At 41.3% G+C, this 26,550-nt stretch overlaps 4 protein-coding genes across 4 annotated transcripts; 1 reads left to right on the plus strand and 3 right to left on the minus strand.

Annotated features, from left to right (window-relative positions):
• Nucleotides 1-6,152: 6,152 nt before the first annotated feature.
• On the plus strand, nt 6,153-11,470 carry csnk2a2a (casein kinase 2, alpha prime polypeptide a). The gene is made up of 12 exons (XM_080843932.1): nt 6,153-6,392; nt 7,528-7,639; nt 7,763-7,864; nt 8,057-8,107; nt 8,188-8,247; nt 8,438-8,521; nt 8,920-9,030; nt 9,172-9,273; nt 9,389-9,489; nt 9,650-9,798; nt 10,074-10,154; nt 10,254-11,470. The coding sequence occupies exons 1-11, from the start codon at nt 6,289-6,291 to the stop codon at nt 10,145-10,147; spliced, it is 1,050 nt and encodes a 349-aa protein (XP_080700058.1). The 5' UTR covers nt 6,153-6,288; the 3' UTR covers nt 10,148-10,154; nt 10,254-11,470.
• Nucleotides 11,471-13,145: 1,675 nt separating this feature from the next.
• On the minus strand, nt 13,146-17,180 carry kiaa0895l. Its single transcript, XM_080843292.1, has 7 exons — nt 17,104-17,180; nt 15,553-16,345; nt 15,273-15,416; nt 14,929-15,061; nt 13,976-14,281; nt 13,726-13,823; nt 13,146-13,640 (listed from the first exon to the last, which is right to left on the minus strand). The coding sequence occupies exons 2-7, from the start codon at nt 16,309-16,311 to the stop codon at nt 13,479-13,481; spliced, it is 1,602 nt and encodes a 533-aa protein (XP_080699418.1). The 5' UTR covers nt 16,312-16,345; nt 17,104-17,180; the 3' UTR covers nt 13,146-13,478.
• A 257-nt stretch (nt 17,181-17,437) lies between these two features.
• LOC308369581 (gamma-aminobutyric acid receptor-associated protein-like 2) lies at nt 17,438-20,126 on the minus strand. The gene is made up of 4 exons (XM_080844078.1): nt 19,950-20,126; nt 18,839-18,894; nt 18,573-18,745; nt 17,438-18,414 (listed from the first exon to the last, which is right to left on the minus strand). Exons 1-4 carry the CDS (start codon nt 19,981-19,983, stop codon nt 18,324-18,326), a joined length of 354 nt encoding a protein of 117 aa, XP_080700204.1. The 5' UTR covers nt 19,984-20,126; the 3' UTR covers nt 17,438-18,323.
• Nucleotides 20,127-20,367: 241 nt separating this feature from the next.
• Nucleotides 20,368-22,691, minus strand: nqo1 (NAD(P)H dehydrogenase, quinone 1). The gene is made up of 5 exons (XM_080844168.1): nt 22,575-22,691; nt 22,253-22,383; nt 21,863-21,976; nt 21,551-21,652; nt 20,368-21,064 (listed from the first exon to the last, which is right to left on the minus strand). Exons 1-5 carry the CDS (start codon nt 22,612-22,614, stop codon nt 20,723-20,725), a joined length of 729 nt encoding a protein of 242 aa, XP_080700294.1. The 5' UTR covers nt 22,615-22,691; the 3' UTR covers nt 20,368-20,722.
• Nucleotides 22,692-26,550: the final 3,859 nt, after the last annotated feature.

Genomic DNA, 26,550 nt, shown 5'->3' on the forward strand with positions numbered 1-26,550 from the left:
CTCTTGGCAAGAACATCTGCCAAATTATTGCTATATCGCTTACAAATAAGTATTTGCTGTTAATAAGTCCAGTGTTTAAATTAATCCTGAAAAATTGGACTTGCAGCCTATAGTAAAACTTGGAGATATGGACGTGTGTATTTTCTATTTATACAAATGGGTACATTTAGCTCCTCGTTGCCAGGTTTAATATGAAATGATTATACATGTGTTTTTTAACTAAACAAGCCATTACATATTATGTTTTAGTATATACCTTTCCTTTTCCTCACAGGGGGTTTTACCTGTAAAGGACACACTCTGCACTAGGGGAACATCTTGTTCGTAACATTAATTACACATGGTGTTGGTGTCCCAAAAATAAAACAGGTGGCTCTGACACAACAGTGCACTTGGACAGTCATACTTTTGGTTGCTCTGTGGGTGGCCTGGTCCTCACTTCCCCCATCAGGGACATCTTTCATGATCCGAGGTCCACCTTCCTCATCTTCAAAACTGAATCCATACGTGCGCAGCGGCAGGATGTCGGAGGCATGGCAGCAGCATGCTGTGGTGCCTCCACCAGTGGTGCATACTCTCCCCCATGGGGCAGAGAACCCACTGGGGAGTGCTGTGTATGGGATAGTCCTGCAGTCAGACCCCTCCCTGCCACCGCCTCCACACAGCCAGCATGCCCAGCCACACCCAGTGCCAGCCCAGCAGCCTTCCCTGCAAGTGGGTAGTGAGGGCAGCCACAAGTGTGGCGCTTGCGGCCATGATATCTCACACCTGGCCAACCCGCACGAGCACCAGTGCATGGTGAACCAGGATCGCTCTTTCCAGTGCACTCAGTGCATGAAGATCTTCCAGCAGGCGACAGACCTCCTTGAGCACCAGTGTATTCAGGTGGAGCAGAAGCCTTTCGTGTGCGGGGTGTGCAAGATGGGATTCTCCCTGCTCACCTCACTGGCGCAGCACCACACAGAACACACTGGAACCAACCCAATGAAGTGCTCCATCTGTGAGAAAACATACCGCCCCGGCTCCTCTGGGCATCCTGGCTCCTCGTCGTCTGCCAACACTGGCGAGGGATCGTCTACCTCGACGTATGATGGTTCTACTTCTCACCGACCTTACAAGTGCTCTGTGTGCCACAAGAGCTTCCGTCACCTGTCCGAACTGTCACGTCATGAGCGCGTGCACACGGGCGAAAAGCCCTTCAAGTGCACCATTTGCGACAAGAGCTTCAGTCAGGCCTCTCACCTTCAGCACCACCAACGCACACACAGCTCCGAGCGCCCCTACAAGTGTGCTGTGTGCGAGAAGACCTTCAAGCACCGGTCCCACCTGGTGCGCCACATGTACTCCCACTCCGGCGAGCACCTGTTCAAGTGCAACCTGTGCGAGATGCACTTCAAGGAATCTTCCGAGCTGCTGCACCACCAGTGTCAGCCGGCCGGGGACCGCCCCTTCCGCTGCAGCTCATGCGACAAAGGCTTCAAGCGCCAGTCCGACCTGCGCCAGCACGAGCGCACCCACTCAGAAGACCGCCCGTTCCAGTGCGAGGAATGTCAGATGACCTTCAAGCAGCAGTATGCCCTGGTCCGCCATCGCCGCACGCACAAGAATCCGGCTGACCGGCCATTCAAGTGCAACCTCTGCGACAAGGGTTTCCTGCAGCCCTCCCACCTGTTGTACCACCAGCACGTGCACGGCATCGAGAGCCTGTTCAAGTGCGCCGCCTGTCAGAAGGGATTCAGCCAATCGGGCGAGCTGCTGAAACACAAATGTGGTGCGGCTGCCTCGACATCTCAGAAGCCCTACAAGTGCGACGTGTGCGGCAAAGGTTACAAGAAGTCCTCGACGTTGCAGCGTCACCAGAACAATGCACACTGCACAGAGAAACCACTGAAGTGCTCGCTCTGCGACCGCCGCTTCGTGTCGTCCTCGGAGTTTGTGCAGCACCACTGCGACCCGGCCCGAGAGAAGCCACTCAAGTGCTCCGACTGTGAAAAGCGCTTCAAATACTCCTCGGAGATGCAGCGCCACAGGCGTGTCCACACAGGCGAGAAGCCCTTTAAATGTCTGACCTGTGACAAAGGCTTCAAGCAGCGCGAGCACCTGGCCAAGCATGGCAGCGTCCACTCCAGAGAGGCCCAGTTTAAATGCGTGTGGTGTGGAGAACGCTTTGGAGATCTGTGCGCTCTCCAAGAACATACCGTCCAGCACACTGCAGAAGGAGGAGGATACCCTGTGGCCCCCTGCATACAGTAATGGCTTACACGTGTCTCAGAAAAAATGAACTCATAAACTCACGTAGTACCTTTGCTTCCTTGATAGTTAGAGATCCAGTGTTACACAGGCCATGTATTCACACACTGCCTGATTATATCAATATGCTAGTCTTATGCACTTCTTACAGATCAACTTCTCTGCCTCCTCCTTTTTGGTTGTTTCTTCACAAAGGAAATATCTGAAGCACAAACTTTTAAGAATTGTGGAAAATCATTTCTTACCCTGTGCTGTTAACGTGGCAGCCATATTGTCTGTAATGGTCTTCTGTGACATGTGCAGTACTTTCTTGGCCTCTCATCCAAATCCTGGAGGTGAACGTATGGGCTACCAATCTTCAAGTGCCATGAACACAGACACAATAGAAAGCACTTATGTATTTTATCGTATTGATCATATATTGTGGACTTATTTTTTACCTGTGAACAATGACATCAATGTCCTTTCATTGTGATACAAGTGAAGATGCTTGTATTTCTTGTAACCTATCCAGTGCTATGATGCTACCCCCAAAACCAATGGATATCTTTGCACGAATGTACAATACATATGTATTAAAAGGTGTCTTCACCTGATTATTGATGAAGCTGGCATACTTGTCTATAGGTAAAATAGGTAAATTGTTCATGTTTCTCTAGGAAGTGCTTAAGTGTATTACATCACAGGTATTGTAAAATATGCTCCTTAGTACAGACTCAGCAGTGTGTTATTTCAACAGTTTCCGCCGTTCTGCTTATTGTAAGTTGGTAGGTTTGACTCCTCGTACCTGTTGCATTTTTGAGAAGGGGGTATTTGTGGCAAATATGAAGCCACAAGGACAAACCAAACAGGACAGAAGAAAATAAGCATCTCTGTTCTGAGAAAATGTCAAAATGTCTGTAAATAGATGTGTTATAACAACTCTCACAGACAATGGTAGAATTTGCATAGTATCTGTGTTATATCAGCTGTGAACTGTGCTAAATCCATTTCTACTCTTTCTGTTTGTTTTTTTCTCTCATGTGAAAATGTTAAGCATGACTTTACGCTCTCTTTCTCAGCTCATTCTGGATCATCTCTGCTGCCCCTAGTTTGTTCCTCCTTCCAGTCTTCAAATGCAGGTCTACTACAGCTTTAGAAATGTTATTGAGTATCCTCTGTTCATGAGGTATCTTAACGAAAATGCATACTTTAAGTGTGCATACATAAAAGTGGGGCAACATGATACATTTTTGTATTACTTGTAACAGTGCTTATGTTTCTGTGTTTCTTGTTTCTCCGCTCCAGAAAAGATTGTGATTTTTTCCCCCAGTAATAATGTCAATATTTGTGTTTCTGTCTGGTAATGTGTTGAAAAAGAGAAGAAGATTTTTTTATATATAAGCTGACTGAACATGTAAAAATGATTGTGACATTAAAGGGAGCTTTGAGTTATAAGGGATTGAGCTTAAGCCAAAGGACTGTATGTGACCTGTTACCACTCAAACACTAGTATCGGAATCTCTAGCATGGTCGTACTTGATTTCATAACATTGTGTTACAACTTTTATAACTTTCTGGAAAACTATGTGTAGCCATGTAACGTGAGTGAAATGTACAAGTGATCTTCAATATACTGTATGTAATCATCATCAAGTACTTAGCACTAACAAATAAACATTTTTTCATGAAAGTATAAATTCTTAAGTTTGTGTTATAAAATCATGATGTAATATCGAGAAAGAAAATGTACTTCTGATGAAACATCGTTTTAACCATTCAGAGCCAACATGATTCTTTCAATGTCCTTCATAGTCTTTGCACTGCATTATTACTAATCAACTGAATTTGGTACATTCTTGTCAATGGAACCCACTTACTATGTCTCAACTAGGGTAGGCTACTGGATCTCTGTTCTACCAGCTAGTCTGCAGGTTTTACATAAGCATAACAGTGTCACGTACGGAAGCGTATTATAGCCAGAAGTAAGAAATAACTTGTCAGATTAAATTCTGACTTTAACCTCAAAAATTATTTCTGACTTTTATTCTCAGAAATTCGGACTTTATATTCAGAAATCAACCCCAAGCGTGCGCACGAGAGAAATCACCCCATAAGTGGCCCTTATACGCTTCAGTAGTCACGAACATAGAAATGATGGAATATTAATAAACCAACATCAAATTCCAGTTTAATGTGGGCTATCCAGGCAGTGTCCTGCTAGATGAGAACTGTCACTTCGTTGCTTCTTTTTTTTTTTCATTTGAGGATAACATGTTAGCCTACCAAAACGACAAATGAACAAGCATTTTAGCTCAACTAAATAATTCTAAAATGAGGAGAGCTCAGCTCAGCAACATGAAGGCAGGAGACTGCATCATATTGCTGCCCACAGGGATATTGATCCTATTAGAATGACACACTGGCCACAAGAGCTATACGATCAAGGGCTGTGATTTGCTGATGTATCTCGTTCCGAGAAAAAAAAATCAATGCGTGGTAGTTCAATAATGAGGACACGTCCAAATTATTGTAAGATACATCCGGAAACAGTAGGTTGTGGTATCTGAATTTATAGAAGTGTTTAAAACATGTTTTGGCTACCTTTTAAAAGGCTACGTTACCAAATCAAGGCAGCCTACAACTGGCACAAGCAGGCTACCAAATCCACATTGCACAGCATTAGTGCAAATACTGGTAATACAACAGGGACGCGGAGCCTTTTGGCAGAGAATAAAAATAAATAGGCTAAGCCTCAGTCAGGAAATATTTGTGGGTGTGCCACAGTGTCAAGACTAATAAAGTTCACGTCGAAAGTTCACGTCGAGTGGCTACACTGAAAAGCTACAAACATAAATGTACATATTTGTTTTAACAATAAGCACACTTTATAGGACCATATGAATTATTTTTGAACCTACACATTAAACACAGTTCGAACGGATTTTGCCGTTTGAGGACCCGGAACCAAATATCTTGAGTTTATGACGCTGGCTGCTGGTTCCATGGACATATTGGTTCCAGTCTGTCACTGATTTAGTTAGCTGGCTAGCTAACGCTGTCCCCGCAAACACTCGTAGCACTGAAGAATGAACCGAAGGGGATTCCAATAAGGGGATCCCCACACCCTTTCATTTAAGCGATACCAGGGGTTCCCCTGGGGGACTTGAGCACGCCGTTAGGGAATTTATGTTTGGGCGTGAATAGGTGTGTTCGTGCGAAAGACTTTGTGCGTAGCTAACGTTACCTTAAAACACAGGGCCAGTTAGCCAGCTTTTACGTTAGCTTGTTATCGAAAAGCTAACCAACACTATTTTCTTTAGACGTTAATGTTCGTCTGCGAATGGACGTTCATGCCACAGTGGATACTATGTGCGGTCAGTATGCTTTGTAATTAATGTTTTTTCGATTTGCATTATATCGGGTTTTATTTAGTCTATTGGTGAGTTAGCTTCATAGCTTCATTTTAATTTGGTTGTAACGGGCCTTGCGACTCCATCGCTAGCTAAGATCTACAGTGCCCGCAAACCAGTCTCTTCCGTTTGCATTCCCCCACACTGGATCGCGGGTCGCTGACTAATGTAGCTTGCTAGTGAAGCTAGTATAGGTTGAAAGTGAAGAGCAGAAAATAAATCCCTTGCCCATATTTGTGGCTCTACTCCAGCTATTTATTATTTTTAGAACATAAACAATTTATTCGCGATTGAATCCCTGCTGCACAAAATATTTTACTTCTACCTCATTATATTAACGTTATTTCCTTTTCACGCCGACGCCTCGTTTAAACTGGCTTTCCATATTCCGCCAAACAGCCTGTTCAGCAAGCTTGGACACTCGCTCATCGTTGTACTGACAATCCGCACTGCTAGCTCTAATGAGAGTTTGCGGTGGCCAGTTCTGTGCAGCCACCAACCACGGACGAAATTTGTCGTGAGGAGAAACACCTACTCTGAAGCAGCTAAAGTCCGGACACCAGAGAGTAGGTGTTCTGCCATTCGGTATACAGATAAGAGTCTTGCGGTAGGGGGGTCTCGGACAGATCGATTGTTGAGGCCCGCCATGCCCGGTCCAGCGGCCGGTAGCAAAGCACGGGTGTATGCCGATGTCAACAAGCTGAAGAGCAAAGAGTACTGGGACTATGAAGCGCACGTCCCAAGCTGGAGGTAAGAATTCAGTCTTTTGGTTAGGCCATAATTGGTCTGATGGCGTACTGAAATCAGATTGTAAATCGGATTAAATGTGATTGATTGACAGGGATTGTGGTCATTCATAATCATCGATTGATGCGTACCAAAATGCATTATATATTCTCTTTATAGATAGCTAAACAGTAAGATAGACTACAATGTGGGCTACAGCTGCATACTGTCAGTAATGTGAAGACTGGAAGGGAAGCCTCCCCCACTCCCCTTCTTGCCTTTCCGTCAATCATTCCTCATCGAATGGTCAGCGGAGGCTTTTTCCACAACCACGCCTCAAATGATTATAACCCACCACCACATAACATCTTGTTAATTAACTGCACTCAATATGCCTTTGCACCTTTGACTCACGAATTACTGGGAAGGCGTGATTTATATCCCCAAATCGTATTTATTTATTTTTGAGTTGTCTTTTTAGTTCCGGGCATTTCAGCTATAGATGGAACACTGTTCATGCTGCCTACTCTAATCAGCTATACAACCTGTATTGACAAAAATGTTTAAAGTTAGTTCCTGATTGCAAAGTTTAATACAAGGAGAAAAACTGAAAGACGCATCTGCCAAAAGCATGTGGCTTGTCATATATCTGAAACCTACTGATCCATTAAAGTTGCAACATTTGAGGGTTTATTGGTCAAAACCAAATGTTTATGTGGAAATGTCTATAATCTAGACTCATTGAACACCATAGCCTGCATTACTTGGATATTCCCAGTAATGGGTCTCACTGCCTCTGGGCCTTAAATCAGTCCAAAGCTCAAAGATGTCAGAGAATGTGTATGTAGAAAAAGAGCTTCACATGCAGGCAGATAAAGGGTTACTTCCATCTGGGGATCTGTTAGCTCTGCTTGATGAGCTGGTCTTGCATATTGTAGCTTTTACATGTAGCTTCATTGTTTTTTTTTAAGCAATTAATGATTGCTTATCATGGTAATGGCTATGGAACAGGTTTTGCTACCATTTTATCCTGGTGATTTTTTTTTAGCTGATATTTCTTGGATGTGATTGATTTGCCGTGTTAACCCCTTTCTCAGGGTCTGGTCAGATGATGCAGTTGAACTTAATTGGTGACATTGTTTTTTCTTGTTCCTCTCAGCAACCAGGATGACTATCAGCTTGTACGTAAACTGGGAAGAGGGAAGTACAGCGAAGTTTTTGAAGCCATCAACGTCAACAGCAATGAAAGAGTGGTTGTCAAAATTCTCAAGGTATAGCCAAATAACTGTTTACAGTAATCAGTATTTTTTAACATGGGGAGATCCTGATTTTGACTGTCTGCTGCATTAACCTCAGTACCTCATGTGTCTAACCGACTACTGAAACACCCTTAGCCTGTAAAGAAGAAGAAGATCAAACGTGAAATCAAAATCCTAGAGAATCTGAAAGGAGGCACCAACATCATTCGTCTGGTGGACACAGTGAAGGATCCAGTGGTAGGTACTCTTGGGCATTTCTTTGTATTGTATCAGCTATAGTAGTTATTTCACCATGCATTGAAACAGGAGTCAGCTGTTTAACTTGTGTGTGATTATTATGCAAATAAAGGCCACAGCTGAGAATCCTGTAGTAAGCTGCATTGTGTGCAAGCCTTAGTAATTGTGTAACTGTGTGTCTTCTCTTCACAGTCTAGGACACCAGCACTGGTGTTTGAGTGCATCAATAACACAGATTTTAAGGTAAAGGCTTTTTTTTCATGGGTGTTTGAATCAGAATTCAGTGTTCTCAATGGTTAATCATTGCCTTTTGTGTCTTATAGGACCTGTACCAGAGGCTAACAGATTTTGATATACGTTTCTACCTGTATGAGCTGCTGAAGGTGAGGAGACCAAAAGACTACAAATGCTTCACTTGCTTTTATATCCAGTCCAGTACATTGAGACTGTGTGTGTGTGTGTGTGTGTGTGTGTGTGTGTGTGTGTGTGTGTGTGTGTGTGTGTGTGTGTGTGTGTGTGTGTGTGTGTGTGTGTGTGTGTGTGTGTGTGTGTGTGTGTGTGTGTTTCTGACAGGCTCTGGACTACTGTCACAGCATGGGAATCATGCATCGGGATGTCAAGCCACACAATGTGATGATAGACCACCAAATGAGAAAGGTGTGCAAAGTTCTTTCTTATATCATTACAGTGACCGCTGAGTCATATAAGAGTATATCGTAATTACCGCAGTGAAAAGACACCACAGTATTTAAATGGTCACAGTGTAGTATCAGATCCCCATGTTGGGTATTTGATCTGCTTATCAGATTTGTGTTCACAAATAAACAGTAAAGACACCATTGAATTAGGAGATGGGTCATTCTAGGCTCATTCATTCTTGTGTTGTTCTTTAGCTTAACTGTTTATGGAGAAATTGTACTGAAACAAATCAGATGGTCAGAGCGCAATATTCAGCATGTTCACTATTGCTTTGACTAAGTGTGGCAGTGTGTTCGAGGTGTCTTACCCGTCATCTTATTGGATGTGTGTGTGTGTGTGTGTGTGTTTGGCAATAGTTGCGTCTCATTGATTGGGGGCTGGCGGAGTTCTACCACCCTGCTCAGGAGTACAATGTCAGGGTAGCGTCCAGGTCATACAAAGGACCAGAGCTCCTGGTGGACTATCAGGTGAAATGCTGCTGTCTCTACTAATTACTAATCCATTTTGAAGTCCAGTTGACTCTTATCTTTATGTCCAGTTGATTATAATGCCTTGACTGCACATTTGTCTGTTACTGTTGTCTTATTCCATTGCTTTTGTCTTTTCAGATGTATGACTACAGTTTGGACATGTGGAGCCTTGGCTGCATGTTGGCCAGTATGATTTTCCAGAAAGAGCCCTTTTTCCACGGACAAGACAACTATGATCAGGTATTTTCCCTAGCTAACTCCAATTAGCTGTGGAGAGTCATTTGGTCTCCACACCCAAGGCTTGTTATGTGTGAAATGTGACATGTTTTGCTTGACTGGGCTATTGTTCTGTCAGCTTGTCCGTATAGCCAAGGTCCTTGGGACAGAAGAGCTCTATGACTACCTGCAAAAGTACCACATTGAACTGGACACCCGCTTCAAGGACCTACTGGGCCAGTGAGTATAAAGCGCCAAATGGGGAGCAAAACTTCACGGGCATTGAATTTACCTCAGATCTAGAGATTCTACCAAAATATTACATATTCATTTTTTTGCTCATGAGAAGTTTTGCTGTGTTTTATTAACGAACTGCTGATTTGTGGTGGCCCCTGTGCAGGCAGACTCGCAAGCGCTGGGAGCAGTTTGTTCAACCTGAGAACCAGCACCTGGTAAGCCCGGAGGCCCTTGACATGCTGGACAAGCTTCTGCGCTACGACCATCAGCAGAGGCTAACTGCCGGCGAAGCCATGGAGCACCCTTACTTCTGTAAGAATGCCCTCTCTTTCCACTCTCTTCCCTTTTCCCTGTCATGGATCACCCTGTCTTCTCATAGTTTCTGTCCCCTTCTTCTGTCATAGTGTGATGATCTAGATCCCAACTTTCCAAGTCTATCCATTGCTCTGTCTGCTCTTTATATATATACAGATAGATAGATAGATAGATAGATAGATGGAAGGGTAGATCATTTGTGTACTCAAAGGCATTATATTACTTTGGTGCATATGTGCAGTCCATGTGATCCTGTCAATCTCTGCCCTCAGATCCTGTGCTGAAGGGACAGAATCTCTCCAACACAGACAGCACTCTTGCAATAAGCGGCTCCAACGCAACATGATGAGCAGGTATCTTCATTTCTGTTTCATCAGAAGCTCTCTTTCTCACAGTTTATCAGTTTTCAACGCTCACCAGCTGGTTTGCTATGTCTCCTCTTCTTTTCTCAGGAAACTCCCCGGTTTATTATGAACCTTTTTTTTTTTTTTTTCATCTGTTTTTGTTTTTACCTCAACTCTTGAAGCTTTTTTGGTGGCAGAGTTCTTTGCCCCTCAGGAGGACAGTTTTACTGGAACAAAAAAAAACAACAAAAAAAAGTCATCCAGCACACGGACATGTACAGAATGAAGACACATACGCATACATGCGCATACACTGGCAAATTGTCTCTTCTGCACACACACACACAAACACACACACAGACACACACACTGTCTACCCGCTGCTCTAGGCTCCCAGCAGGAACAGTACAAACTACAGTAGTTCCCCCTCCTTGTCCAACCACTCCTTTATTTTTAGTTAGAGAAGGAAAAAAAGTTTTGTAAAAGAACACACTGAACCCCATCCCACCTGCGCTCCCCTCTTCTTTTCCGTTTTAAAATAAGCTTGGCAGACACCGGAGGAAAGAATGCCTGCTCTTTCCCCCCTTGCATTGGGTCTGTCTATCTCAAGAGGGATCAGTCCTAGCAGTGCCAATGGGGTTTTTGCTGGACGGGGTTCTAATCTGCTGATATGAGGTCAGAATCCGAAGCTGTAGTGTTGAGTGGCATGGAGAATTTTTTTTCTGCTATGGTTGGATTGAGAATTACTATCAATGAGAATAAATACATTTTATTTTATTTGTTGTATGTATGTCCTCATTACATTACTATAGTGCAGGGATGCCATTATTTATACAGCAACAAAAGCCTCCAAAATGACATTGCATATATTATGATGTTTAAGAAGTATATTAAAGTGCATTATGTAATGTTTGTCACACTATTGATGAGATGTCTATAACTATGTATTTATATGGTAATCATGGTATCAGGGGGAAGAAGACTCTTGTGAATCCTTGTTTATGGCTCCTAAAACATGTCTACCTTGCAGTGGTTTCAATTTGTCTTGCAAGTGTGCATTAACAATTTGTACCTTTGCCTAAAAGTTAGAGAATGTGACCCATCTCTTTTTAGTGTCAAAAAGATTTTTTTTTTTCTGGATTGTTAAAACGTACTAGCTCAACAAAAGCAAAATTCTGCAAGGTAAACATGCACCTTCTCTTATTTTTTATTGACTTGCTGTTTCGGATTGGTTTGGTATCCAATGGGAGTTTTGCAGCAGACCTAAACAGTTGCATTCATTTTAGTTCGTCAGTCTAGTTATTGAAAATGTGCTCTAATAAAATCTGGGAAAAGGTTGTTCAATACCAAATAAATGTGTAATAAGAGTGGTGAAATGACAAAAACACACCATGCACAATGTCAGTGAATACCAGAAAGAAAGATTTCATTGTTTTATGTGGTGGCTGAAATCCACTGGCTGTGGGTCTGAAAAGCAAGTGTATAGTTTACGCTTTACATCTCTTCAAATCATTAGACTCTGAGCTCACAGTAACAAATTGGGTGTAGTCATTTAATAAATACACTGGAAATTCCAGCTTATCACATCAAACACAAAATGTGCAACATTCGTGCAGTGTATAACATGACCGTATAGAGAAGTGTGATTACAAGTCTGTGAGCACTAATACAAATGTAGCCAATACACGTAAGCCCTGCGCCTTCCTAAGGCACATGACATGATATTTCGCCCACTACCCCTGAGCCCGGTACGCTGAAGTTTACAAACAGCTACTACAAAACAAATAAGCTAAAACAGACAAAAACAGCCATGAGGGAGCTATGGAGAGCGCTTGCTTTTAGCTGTTCTGCACCTTTCTGCAGCAGTAACAGGTCTGCTTGGATGAGTCAGTCAACCTACATATATGCCAATGTTAAAGTCCACCAAGGTTGCTCTCGAGTAAACTGTCCCACCTCTTGTTCGATTATCTTTCAGTATACTAGATATGTGTGCACGGCACAGTCTGAATCAAGTAAAATCTAATGCCTTGAAAGAGGTCAGAATGCTGTACTCAATGTACTATATAAAAAGGCTGCCGTGTACAGCTGCTGCTACAGTATACTGTAAATATCAAGAGGAGACACAAGTCAGTGGCACTTGTTGGTGTTTGAGACAATCTTAATAACATCTGCCACATTTTTTCTGGCAAAAGATTTAATTTTAGCTGTGAGTCATCCTTGGTGCCCTTTCGTGCTACTCGTAATACTAAGGCTTGAAAAAATGACTCCTTCAAAATGGAGGTATAAAGCTAATACCAGTAACATTCGTTTTCAAAGTACACACGGAAATAAATATAAAATAAATACTTGCATAAATATGTAGAACATGAATATCTTGAAATGTTGACAAAGCAGTAGCAATATCATGATGGGCCTTTCAGGAGACGCATTAAATGCAGTGCCTTTGGGAGGACATGAGAAAGGTATTGAGCAAAGGGTGCGCTCGGTCACTTTTTTTTTTAACCCAACTTGCTTTAGATATGCTCAAGATCCATCTGACAGATGAATAACTACAAACCTTAGTTAAAACATCATAACTTCTCCAGGTAAACATGCTGTCATACAAAACAAGATGTTCACTGACCCAATACAAGGCCACCCGCTGATATGTGACATAATGTAGTGACATGATTCTTACTCCTTTGGAGATATGGGCCCCAAACATTTCTCATTTAAAATCTCATTTAATAATTAGTAGAGGAAATATCTTGCACTGTATTATATGTGTATTATACACTTGTCTTTAAATTTACTCTATTTTCATTATGTGCCATTTAGAAATGGACAATTATAAAAATTATGCCAAATAGATTGTGATTTTGTCTTAAGTAAGGCTAATCATAGTTCCCTCAGAAGTATAGTAAATGGATTGCTATGGAGTACTATCTCTGTTATAAGATAGTGATAAGACCCAAAGGAGGGTTTGCGGTTACCGTTGCAAGAAAAAGTTTCTGAGCCCTCTTGACTTTAGCATTACATGATGTCCTCCTTGCAATAATACACAAACAGTCTGATGTACAGTATAGGACAGGTAATTGTTGAGGTTTTAGAAACTTTTTCTCACGGTGGTGTGCGTAAACATGACATTATTATGGTATATGATTATGCCATGTAGGTCCTCAAAGTCCAAGTTCAGAGCCTATTTCTAATGACTTTTATGAGATCATAGTATGTGTATAGTTAAGCTATAGGCATTTTACAGTGACCCCTTTTCAGGTGTCCTGGTCCTTTGTGTAAAAACCTTGGCCCCTGTCATCACCAACAGTCCATGGTTCTGAGGCCTTGGAAAAAGACCTAAGGTACGAGATTTTGGAGCTCTGCATCATCCAGCTCGTTGACTTCAACAATGTAGTCAAGGTGCTGAAGGTACCGCTCCTCATCCCGCATAAAGTGAGGAATTCTGGTCCTGCGGAGGACTGCCAGATGTCGGAGCCTATCTATATCCTCGTAAGACACCTGTGAAGACATTTTTTAAACATCAGCAACCAAATCAAAGCCAGCATAGAACCATCAGAATACTGTAATTCATAAAGGGCCTGACCTTGCCGAGAGAGGTCAACATCTTGAAGTCAATGTTTCTTCTGTGTCGCAAAATCCTGAGGATTCCATCAAGATAAACCTGATCCTTACTGAAGCAACCTGTCCAATGCAAAAGCACTTGGTAAGACTTGCATTGACATTCATCTTGGGAAAACCATTTGTAAAGGCTTGGTGTAGTTCAATTTCTACAACCACTTTTGGTATATTCAATAAATCGCAATGTTTACCTAATCTATGTTATGTATACAGACCTGGTTCGGAGGTATCTGTTTGGCCTCTCTTGGCACGAAGGCAGTACTCCCAGCGCACTGCGGGGTTCTGGACAAAGCGGGCTATGTGGCTGAAGAGCTGACTGAAGCTCATGTTGGCAGCGTGGTAAACCGTGTAGTACAGCAGAGCGGCACGCCACAGGTAGGGCTGTTTCCGTAGCAACACGCTGTGTAAACTGGCAAGGCCCTCCTCGGTAGGGTTGGCGGGCTTCAGGCCAAACTGCTTCCTGCCCACGGCAGTACTCCAAGGCTGGAGATTGTTGTTCACTCCTCGCAGGTAGTGAGTACCTAACAAAGATAATCCATATCACACCAAGCATAAATAAGACCTAGAAGTGAGCACACCTGAACTTGAACAGACTTAAGGCTCTGAGTGGCACAAAAGACCTAAGGATATATACTTAAAAAAAAGATTAAGAGGGTAAATGCTCTAAAATACCCTGTCTAAGAAGTATTCATATGGATTGAGATTTACATTTAGAGAATTTCACAATGGGTATTACTATGTAGTTGAGATTTATATTTAAAGACTTTCATACTGGGTATTACCATGAAATTGAACTCTACTACATTCCCTTCTAAGCTGGATCCTGAGCAAATGTTAGTCTGAAATTTACATTTAATTGGCGCATTTTTTCTGAAAATATTTAAATGACTAATGTATTATAAACTAACATCGTTCTTTTGATTCCCAATCCTCCAAAATGGGTGGGCTCTACTGGTTTAATAGCCTGTCCATGAAGACAACCACGGTACATATATAGTGACATCTGGCATACTTTTCTTGCAGTTCTAACCTATTCTTGACCATTATGACCATGCTTGTGCTGGCATGGCAGTGGCCAAAGACCTTTTGAGTTAAACCCTGCTGTAGATGAAAAATCACACTCTGACTACTGACATCGAGTCATCATTAATCATCGGCTATAGCATACCAATCTCATGTCTCAGCATCCCTTCCAGCCAGTGCTGACGAGCTCCCTGCAGGTTGATGGTCAATGTTGGCCGACACTTCTCCACCATCATCACTGCTTGGGAGAGTAGCTCATCAGAGAGACACACCACTACCTATAGGCAGACAGAACACATAAGGTCACAGGGGAACACTATAGAAAAACTCTAGCGTACCTATGTCAGTTATCGGACAGTGTCAAAACTTCAGTTTAATAATGGATTCACATGACAATGCGAACGTTTGGCGATAACACCCGCTGTCCGATAATTAACACCATTACGACAAAGAAGCAAATTTAAACAAAAACAAGCAACAAGCACCCACCTCACCCACACAGCCCTCCTTTTGCAAGTATTTTCGTGCTGCTGCCCACACGCGGCTTTTAGGGAGCACACTTCCCCCTGTGACTTCTTCAAAATTTTCATAAGTGTCAAACTTCCTCAGAACACATTCCATGATACCAACAGCCTGCAATGAATGGACAGTTGAGTACAAATGTATAGCTGTCAATGAACATTAGCATTGTTTCTCCTTAAACAAGTTTTTGGTTCTTTCCTGTTCAGCTCTTCAGATAATTATCATACTGATATTTGATGCGACATACCTGGGAAAGAAAATGACCAGAACCTTCCTTGTACTTCTCCAGGACACTCACTGGCTCTGGTGAAACATACCTAAACTGGGGCTCATACTGGTAGCCTGACTCAAAAAAAGTCTGCCGCTCGTGCTCCAGGTTGATCGGCCGCAGTGCAATCAGTAAGCAGGGGACTCTGGGCGAGATGGGTGAGGGCATCGGTTTGAGGCTGCCCAGCCGGGGAATGTGAGGCAGGGAGGTGGCTGCGCGAATGCGTCCCAAGCTGGGCCTCGGGGTCACGCTGGTGTTCATGGTGCAGGTGCTTTCACTGCGGCGCATCCAGCCTTCTGGTCCCAGGCTAGGGCTTGTAAGGCTGCGCATAGGTGGGGAGGGGGCTCCACTTCGCCATGGCGGCTGCAGAATCTTCCTGTCTGTGGACTGGCTGGTCCTCGGGCGTTGTGGGGTGATATCCAGACTAAGGGGCCTCCGCCCACTAGTTCTCCTACCTGTTGCCTGTGTGTCCTCCGCCGTGCCTCTGCGCACCACAGTCTCCCCTCCACCAGCCTTACGGACGGCCTCCACAGAGCTGCCTGCACTGGAGCGAGCCTTAGGCTGCAGTCCATTGTGGGAGAGACGGTCCTTCTGGCTGATGCTGCTGGTTCTAGCCCTGGTTCTAACGGGTTTGGCTCTGTCAAGCTGGGCATCTGGATTTATCCCATCGGTGCTGTTGCTAACGGCACCCACCCCTTCTGTCTGCTCCATGCAATTATCCCCCAAGTCCAGCACCATTGCAACAACAGCTCAATCAGTGAATGCTGCACATCTGCAAAGAGGTTTTTTTGCATTAGTCCATTGGGTTGTCTCTAAAACGGCATAGGTTGCCATCATTTGTTTCTGCTGTGATTCAATAAATACTGAAATATTGACAGGACAGTCTGTTAATCAGATCAAGAGATCATTTACCAAATATGCATCAACAAAACATAACATGTAAATATGTTGCTGTGCAGCACAGCTTTCTCTAACATAGATTAATTAAACTCATCATTCAGTTTACCTAAAGCCATGTCAACGTGACATTAGACGGTTGTCGACACTATATCTGAAAATATGACCGCATGTAGCCAAACACACATGGTTGCATTTAAGGACCACTATAAAATATTGTGGGCCAAACATGTTTTATTACGCATGCAAACTAGCCTAAGCAACAACCTAGATATCAGGATGTTTATCTAGGCGGTTAATATGAAAAGGGCGAGGTAAGCAATGCAGAATTTCAAACAGCCAGTTAAACAGCTAGCCTGCAACGCAGTCTGAGTAGGTATGCTACATTCATACGAATTGTCCTCATGGAAGATACAATTTCGATTACATAGGGAATTACTGAAATTAGTTTGAGATTTTGACGAACAATGGGGAACGTCTCCTCGTGTGAAGTCTCCTGTCCAATCAACAAATGGAGTAGGCTATATTTGTCCCCAATGTTCCCGTCTACGAAGTAAGTATCAGACTGTAAAAATAACCAAAATGGACTGGAATCGTTGTTTATAACGCCTATATTTAAAAGCAGTCACTTACTATGCAGCGTTCTCGGGAATGAGCAGTTCGGTATGCATTTTCATTCATAGTGTCCCATTACTATTGCCTGGTATTCTGTACAAATGGTGGTTATACTTCCGGTGGATAGATCCGCTGAATATTTGGCAGCTAACGGTACATTTACGGTAGGCGTCTGTGGAAGGCGTAGGCTATCCAAACCAAATACGGTGTGTTGGAAAGTGACGCGTTGGCCCGGCGCAGCTAAATGACCTATGGCGCAGAGACGTTTGTTGCGTGAGCACGCACAATTTCACCGACACACAGAACATAAAGACCTTATTCATCTTTTGAAAGAAATTTGCCGACGGCCGCGTTTCATTTTAAGAGTACTTTAATACACTTAACAAAATGTTGTCCGAGTGAACAGAGGATAACAAGAAAAGAGATGAAAAGCCAATCGTGATTCTGTTATTGCATTGTGAGTCTACAGATGATGAATAAAGGCAGGGAGCCTGTTGATTTTTTCATCTATGATTTCATCACATGATTCCATTTCTCGTCACAAAACTTGTGACAGCTGGCTATTTCAGCAGACTAATTCTATCAGGGGGAAGTGTTTCTCCTCTTCTGGTAAAAAAAAAAAAAAAGATTAAGCATGACATTAAATCACTAAATGGTTTTGCTTCTCTCTTTTGAAAATATAAGCATTGAAGTGTCTCGAAACGATTGGAATTTATAATAAATAAATCTTAAAGTACACAGCACAATACCGTTATACAATGCTGTACTTTGAAGGGAAGTGCTGTCCTGCAGATGTATGATTTTAAAGAAGCTGGAGAAGGCATTTCCAGTTTAGAAGTCTAACCAAAGCAACAAATCAACAGAATCTAACTATCTAATCTAATTTGTATTGGTTGCTATATATCTATTATTGTTAAAATATTTTGCATTAAATATTATATTGAACGAAGACCACAAAATATCAAACAAAATATTTTTACATCATTGATGAGACATATAAAGCCCTTCCAACCAAAAATACAAATTATTTACACACATAAGCAAAACATTCATCTTTCAAACCTCTATTTAAGTGAATGTCAATGTGCACTAATTCAAAACACACAAATAAGGTTGGAATAACAGGTGCATCCACATTCACTATCTTTATGTTCACCATTGCGTCATCCTTTTTCGCAACAACATTTGTTTATAGTAGAGGGAGGGGTGATGGTGGAAGTCGCTACATGTCAAGTGTTTTAAAAGCCAAAAGTGTTTTCGCCACTGTAAGCCACATATAAAAAACCATCTTCATCCTTTTCCTTCTCATACAGTTGTCCCATTGTTATGCTGAAAGAAAACACAACATATTATCAAATTATATCATAAGGAGTAGTGACCATGCATATTAATGCAAACAGTTTACGAAGGGTTTATTGAAAAAATTAAATCACAATTTCTCATCAAAGGGAACAGAACTGTTATTTGGGTGTAAACGGAGGTCTGACCTAGACTGAGGCACAGTCTTGTCAACAAAGAGGAAGATGGCCTTTTCTGAGGGCAGCTGGATACGTTTTCGAATGATCCACATAAACTGAGCCACCGTAATGTCTGAGGGAACCAGGTACTTCCGTTTATCAATATCCACTATTTGTGATCCTAAAACTTTCTCCACTATTACCTGAAAAACAGTTAAGGGTAGTTTAACACACACACTGATGGAGGAAAGACCAGAACACATCATGCTACTAGTCCACTACTAGGATATACTCACTGGAACCCTATCAGGGTATTTGTTACGGATTTTGGCTGACTCTACACATCGATGTTCTGTGGAGAGACAGAGGGGAATGGCATCATAAAGAGACAAGCAGGGATCCAGTGAAAAAGACACCGCTCTACACACTCAACTTAGCTTAAAAGGAATTTGCAATATGACTATAACAAGAAAATAACTTGAAAGTATGAAGCTGTCTGAATGGTCCTCTGAAAAGTCATGTTTGTTGGTTTGAATTGATGAACCAACACCATAGAGCGGCATACCTCTTCTTCTGCAGCTCAGTGACAGTAGCCCAGAGTCAAAAATAAGTTTGTTGTAGTATAGTGTGATATGGCCTATGTTGTTGCCAACACATGATGACTCTGCGTTTTCAAAAGCTGTCAAACTGCATGTGATTCTTTATGATCCTTCGCAATACAGTTGTATGCCTCACTTGAGGAATTACCTCAAAATAGAACGTGCATCAACACAATCGGATATGTTGACATTCTAAAATCGAGGGCAACCTAGTCTAATCATAGTGCATATGGCTGTCTTTTTTATTTTCAATCTCTTATGTTAATTCGATGTAAGAACTAGACTCGACTGGAATTTAAATTATATCACACCGTGGTGTTATAACCTAAAGGCTGCGAAACGGAGTGCTATAACAAGCAAATAAGTTACACTGATTTAGGCTATCAGAGGTATGGGCTACAATAACAACTGGACAACTTTTGACAGGGTATTTTGTAAATAGCTGGAAAGACTGCAATTTTATTGATGTTGCATTTGTTATGCTTCTTTCCGAGGTTACCTCGATAGGGTCCACGAATGGGAAGATTATTTGCACACGGTGCGACTAATATTTACACGCCATGTAAAATTATAATGTCCCAACTCACAACAGGCTCTTTTGCCAACACTATCACCGGTTGTATGTTATAGTTAGCAAGAGTTCACGGTGGCAAATTCCACAACCAGCTGTCCTGTCAAGGTCTAGAAGCCCACTCGTAAACAGCTTTGTCGATCCCAAATTATGATTTTGTTTTAGCTTCACAACAAGTATAGCTTTATATCTCAGAAATGTGTCTGAACAATCATCTACAGTTACTGTAGAGCTCACCAAGAGAATGGTCCTCTTTAAACATCCATTTCATTTTTGCTGCTTTCCTTCTATAACCGGATATTCAGATTAAATTGAAGTGCCCGTAGGGGTAAATAAGAGCTAGTAATATCACTTCACTCGATACAAACTAAGAACGTCGACATAAACAAGGTAGCAAACCAGGCCTCCTTAGCACAGTTCAACCCAGAAAGTAACGTCACAAAAGGATCATACCATTCTCCGCCCCGAGGTAGGAGGGAGTCTGTTCAGACGCATTACGTCAATCTTGCTGATTTCAAACCTTGTAACCTACGTGGTGGTGAAATGTAAGCAATGAAACCAAATCTTAACATTTAGTTTTTGTTTATTATTCGTTATCCGAACAGTTAATACATTTATGGAAAAAAAGTCAACACTGTCGACAAGAGGTCGTTTGCATAGCCCTGCTCAACAATCATTACCTGTAACCCGTATCCTAATTGCATAGTGGGTCAGGAACAGTGTTATGATGTGTTAATTTAAGGCTTAAGTTTAACAGTTATAAAAAGTATTCAAATAATGAATGTATATTAAAAGCTTGTTCTCAAACTAATGTGAAATTGTAGCTGAAACCACTTGGAATAGGTCTAAAATATAAATAGACTACAATGGCATTTTAAAATATAAAATAATAATAAAATACAAAACACACACATACAGGTATGTGAGAAAGAAATATCTATAACATACTATTCTGTTATCATACCCTGTGTCAGTTCTCCACCTGATATCTATAGCAGGTTATTATGGAATTATGATGTCTGAACATCTGATACTGTTTTTGCAGTCTCATTCTCAGCTTTAGTCTGGTTATGAGGAGGAAGAGGTTTGCCCATGTGATGCCCTGTTGTGATGCCATAAGGGGCAGTGCTAAGCTTCTCCTTCACCTCAGGGGTCAGGCGGAACCCTCCTTGAAAGCTAAGATCAAAGAGTGCAGAGGATGCAAAGGACAGTGGTTTCTCTGCCCATATCCCCTTCAGCCTGGCTCTCCAAGCATCCAACAAGGCTGTCCTTACTGCTGGGGGTGTATGTGCAATACTCCAAAAGATCTGAGGCTCAAGAACTTGAAATCCACAGAAGTGAAGGACTCCATTCTGCAAGAAAAAGAGAAAGACTTAATACTGTAATCTGGCAAGTATGAAGATTAGATTACATATTTTGAAACACGAAACAGCTACTAATTCCAGGTCATAATGGCAGTTAGATATTTGTGATGTACAGCAATTGTAATATTATTGTTCCCGATATTATCCTTGATCACAATTTTGCTGTTGAAACATACTGGATATTTATTGTGGAAGCTTCAGTTTCTAATCATAACAATTACAGATTATCTTTATTGTCTTGCCTTTTTACTCGATGTCTGTTTACTCAATGGTGGTGGTGAAATAACCATTGACATGCTTTTGCTTAATCATACTTCAGTGGAGTGCAGAGATGTCATTACACTTTGACACCATTGACGGATCCCAGGAATGGTGTGTAATGTTATTAATATCCTATAAATTCCTAAATGGTCATATTAAGCGATTTTGACGATCAACCTCATCTGTGGTATTTTATGGGGATGAAATACTTACCTGCAATGGCCACAGAATTACGTTTATGTCCCCATTGATGCCATCAGACATGAACATAGACTCCATGGCTCCAGTGGTAAAAGATAGCACAGCCTTCTTGTCCTAAAAAAGCATGTTATCACATCAATCACATCAAAGTTTCTCGTTATCATGTGCAATGAAGGAATGCACTCTCCTAAGGAACACAGTCAAGTGATTGAAGTGATTAAAGATGCATTTCTATTAATCAATTCAAGTGCAGATTCATGTATAGTGTCCTGCTGCCCTCCTTGGCTAAAATACTTGAAATATCTAACAAGTTTCAACACGTACCTTAAAAATACCATTGTCATACATGTTTTGGAGTGAAAAGGCAAATCCTTGCGATAAAACTCTGTCAATCCAGCCTTTCATGATGGCAGGGACACTGAACCAGTACAGTGGAAACTGAAAAAAAAACCAGTGAAAACAGAAAAGAACAGTTAAAATGAAGTTAGTTAGGTGGGGGAAAAAAACAAGACCTTACTATACAGTGTTGTCTGTGTGGTAGCTGTATGCGACTGTGTGTGAGAGAGAGATGAATGATAGAGTACCAGCATGTGTGTTGGAGAGAAAGACCCTGTTTCTTTCAGATGCCAATATTTACACCCAAGAGAGAGAGAGAGAGAGAGAGAGAGAGAGAGAGAGAGAGAGAGAGAGCGAGAGAGAGCAGTAACCCCAAACCTGAAAGATGATCAACTCTGCCTCCTCCACCTTGCGCTGCTCTTCTGTAATTTCCTTGGTGAGTCGGCCCTCCTGCCAAGCAGCCATTGTTTCATCTCCATACTGGAAGTTATCTGGATTCTTCAGATCACCTGGTCATGGCTCAGTGTCAGGCTAGTGTACATCTTAACAAAGGCTCAAAATTCTGCCATATCATCTCAACACTTCTTCTTTGATTGGAGCAAATACTGGTCTAAAGAGGTCAAAGTATGTAAAAAAATATATGTGCGTTTGTCAATCAATACATATGGCTGATGGAGTAATGGATTAAAAGGCGGTATACCTGTGATATCCTTTGCAGTTGCAGAGGCTTCGAAGTCCATTGCATAGAGATCTGAGACAAGTACTTTGCAGCCCTGTTCCTTTAGTGCCTCCACAGCGACTTCATGAGCAGCAGAGTTAAATGAAGTTGGGCTTTGATGCGCATAAACTATCAACACAGTCTTACTAGCTGTGATGCATAGGAACAGTGTTGGTAACGCACACCGGAAAGGGGGAAAATAAATACAAAATAAACCATTGTAAAGACTTGTCTGATGAAATTACATTGCAACTGGAACTATGTCAATATTTTTGCACTATGTTGATAGACATTGTTAGTATGATCTAAAAAGATATGCATGGAAAAATATGCCTAGGGTTTATGCTCCCTAACCCGAAGTATCTATAGTCGTTAGAAGGGCCAAACAGCAACAACAGAAAGATAATCTTACAATAAATCCTCAATTGACAAATACTGTTGATATAAATCACTTCATCAGCTGTAAACTAGTATCACATCCAGTTTTATGTTAAAAAACCTTTTAAATAAAGTTTTAAACCAGGTATCCTATTCCTAAAAAAACAGGAAGAACCTTCTGTACTTAAGTCAGACTCACCCATTGTGTGTGTTCCTGAATAAGCTCCCCTTTTCCCGGAACCCTGGCTGTACACTCGGAGAGACCGCCTGAGGGCTGTGGACACACCTCTGATACAACCCCTGTTGACTACTTGCATGATAAGCATTGTGAGATTATATCTGATAAAGAAAAACTTGAGGCCGCTGCATGTGACAATACACAGGACTAAACTCCGGCCATGAGACAGGTCCAACCACAACGAATGTTTTGACTAGGATGTTCCATTTTCAAATGAGAATTAGGGTGTAACTAAAAAGCCATTCCCTGGTAAATAGTGCACTACCACTGAGAGCATTCATGTGAAGTACAAAGCAAGTCTTTTGCGAATAGTTTGATGGTGTGACATGATAAATGCATTATATAGAGGGTGTAATTGATTTTATTTTGCCGTAGACCCATAGCAGGATAAAGCCAGACACCTGCAGTACCTGTAGTGGTTCATTCCAAAAATCCTTTGACTGAACAAGCTTGGAATGTAACTCTGGGTGATCCTGATAAGAAGGAATGCCATCTATACACTTCTGACATCCTGGTATAGAGTATGACTTTGGAGGAGAAGAGACTGCTGAGAGTGTCAAGTACACAGAACAACTTGGCAAACAATATTTCATGAACACTTCCCAATTGGTTCTTTGCCCAGCAAAACAGTCTGTCAGACCTGTTGTTTCAAGCACTGAATATCTATATCTCTGGATTTAAATGAAACATTTTTATGGAAAATAGGAACATTTCTATCCAACCGTTTTTCTAATTCTGAAGTTTTAATTGAATCTATTATCTGCAAACTAAATGAAATGATGTGGTGTAATTATTTATATGTTTAATTTATTTTTCTCCCTTTTTGTAAGTTAATTGATCTGTCTGTCCATTGTGACTTTTCTTGAACTTTATATAACTGCTGACACTTATAATCTATCTATGAAATTCAGAACATGGGTCACAGGAGGACTTTTATATGGGCATTTAATGACCTCTGCTGGTTTGTATATTTAATACCAGCAGGTGGCACCATAACATCTTATTTATCTCCCTTGTAGCCCTGTCGTCGGAGCGTTCTATTTACTAGGCTATGGGTCAAGCCAGCATGGTTTCAGTTTTCCAGTATCACCAGTATGTAGTTGTTGGCTGATGATTGTTAAGTCTTTGTCTCTGTCTTAGATATAGTGTACACATCCGGCTGCCGTTCATAAATGCCAAGAATAGTGTTTAATATCTAGAATTTTGGATGTGGCCTTAATATTTGCTTTGTGTCTGTTGATATCAGTGGCAATGTTTTGATACAAAAGGAAATTATTTACTGGTTTAGGCAGATGGTTCTGTATTTTGTGATTTTGTCTCCAGGCATGATTGTGAGGAGGACAAAAAAATATGATATATTTATTTTAAAGAATTCTCTATAATTATACAGCTTTACTGTTTTCATCACGAGAGCAGCGAATACACTCCACTGTAGTAGTAAGTGAAATTATTTCCTCTTCTTTTCACACCTTAGGTGGTGTGTCTGAAGAGGTGTGTCTGAAGGGTGTGAGCTTAGCAACGTATCAGTATGCAGGAAACATGAGTCAGCTCCATTCATCACTGTTTATAATTTGCAGAACTGTGAGTGAATTGAGTGAATAATATTTCTATACAATCTTTTACTACTTGTACCTTAATATACAATTGCAAGAGGCTTTAAGTTCAAGAGGCCAGTGTTCAGTATTATAGTACCAAACAGCAGATGATGAAGAGCATAGAGGTTTTTATTCAAGGCAGGATGGGGCAGAGAAGTCCTGCCAGGTCTAAGCATCTTGTGAACGGGCGTTAAATGGCACTGGTTAGAAAGGGTTGTTGCTGTTGTTTCATTAATTACATGAATTGACACATCTAATTTTGGAAAGAAGAATAAAGTGTAAGAGGACGCCCATGTATTCTCACCCTGGTGTCATAATCAATAAATGTTGGATGAACATGTAAACTGCGCTTTCTGTTTCTTATCAGATGTGTTCAGGAAGAGCACTAATAAAAACACACATGGTGTATTTCCCAATGGCTGTTAGTGAGAAAGTTGACGAGTAATGCCCTTCTCATTCTCATATCATCATTGTACTGGAATGCACCTTACAGTGAGAGTTAGGTATTGTCCCTGCAGTCCCAGTGTCTCTGCGCCGATTCCGGTTTTAAAATAGCTCCTGCAGGTTTTTATTTTACCCACAGATGGCCTAAGGCGGAGCTTGGACTCGTGCCCTTTTTCCACCTCACTGTTATCAGCGTTGAGGATTTGATATGAAAGGAATCACACACAATTTTACTCTTATGTCATTTTATTTGTTCATTGAGGTTAACATTATGCATCCAAATTTAACATGGTTGCAGGAAGGTTACATTTTAATTGTGTATTTGTAAATTAATCTATCCCTCATCTGTGTTTTCTTAATTTCTTAAGTTAACCTTGTAGAATAAGAACCTCAAACACCAAAAATGTGTGCACATATGTGGCTTTAATTCACTGCAGTTATCCTGGAGTGCACCCTATATTCCTTGAAATGATTATGTATCCAGTAAAAGCTGTTAAGTACACATTGTGCTTGCTGTGTGATGGCGTTTTATCTAATTTACTCACATTGCATTGAACTTTTACATTGAAAGTTATGCTGCTATATGTTTACTTTTTTTACTTTTTTTTATTCAGTCTACCAAAATCCAAACTACTGTTGCTCTACTTCATGGTTGGTCCTGCATCCTCACTGCCCGTGTGGTTTACTCTTCTGGTTTGTGTAGTTCTCCTTGTTCAGCAAGTGACAGCAAGTGACAGCAAGTGACAAAGTGAATTTCTAAGTTAAGCCTCCATGTGTATATATACTTCACTACAGGTGGGTGGAGAGTAGCAAACAGGTTCCACGCATCAAAGGTTTAAATGTTACAAAGCTTCATGATAATCATACACGCATTAGTGCAAACATTGCTGATGTTTTAAAGTCTTGTGTTGGTTTAAGAATTTTTTAAGGCCTTAACAAATGTTCAACAGGAAGGCTGTCATGAAATTCCTGTACTGATTTACCCTCCTATTAGATCAGAGGTGGAATTCTATTGTTATATTTCTAATATATTTAACTGCAAGGATATTTGTGTACTAATCTTCTGATCATGTTGCATCACAGCATTTAAGCTACTTGTGGGTTAAGGAAGGGATTTAACAAATTATATGTTATGTTGAAATATTTCACCCTGGCTTCAGATTGCAGGTGTGTTTTAGATGAAGTCAGTTTTGCTGTGACCAATGAGATTTCCTCTTCCTTGAAAGAAATGTTTCCTTGGGTTTCCCCAGGTCGATGTACCTCTATATATACAATGAAGAGGAGAATAAGATGGGACAGACAC

This window comes from Sprattus sprattus, assembly GCF_963457725.1.
Source record: "Sprattus sprattus genome assembly, chromosome: 8".
NCBI classification, from domain to species: domain Eukaryota; kingdom Metazoa; phylum Chordata; class Actinopteri; order Clupeiformes; family Clupeidae; genus Sprattus; species Sprattus sprattus.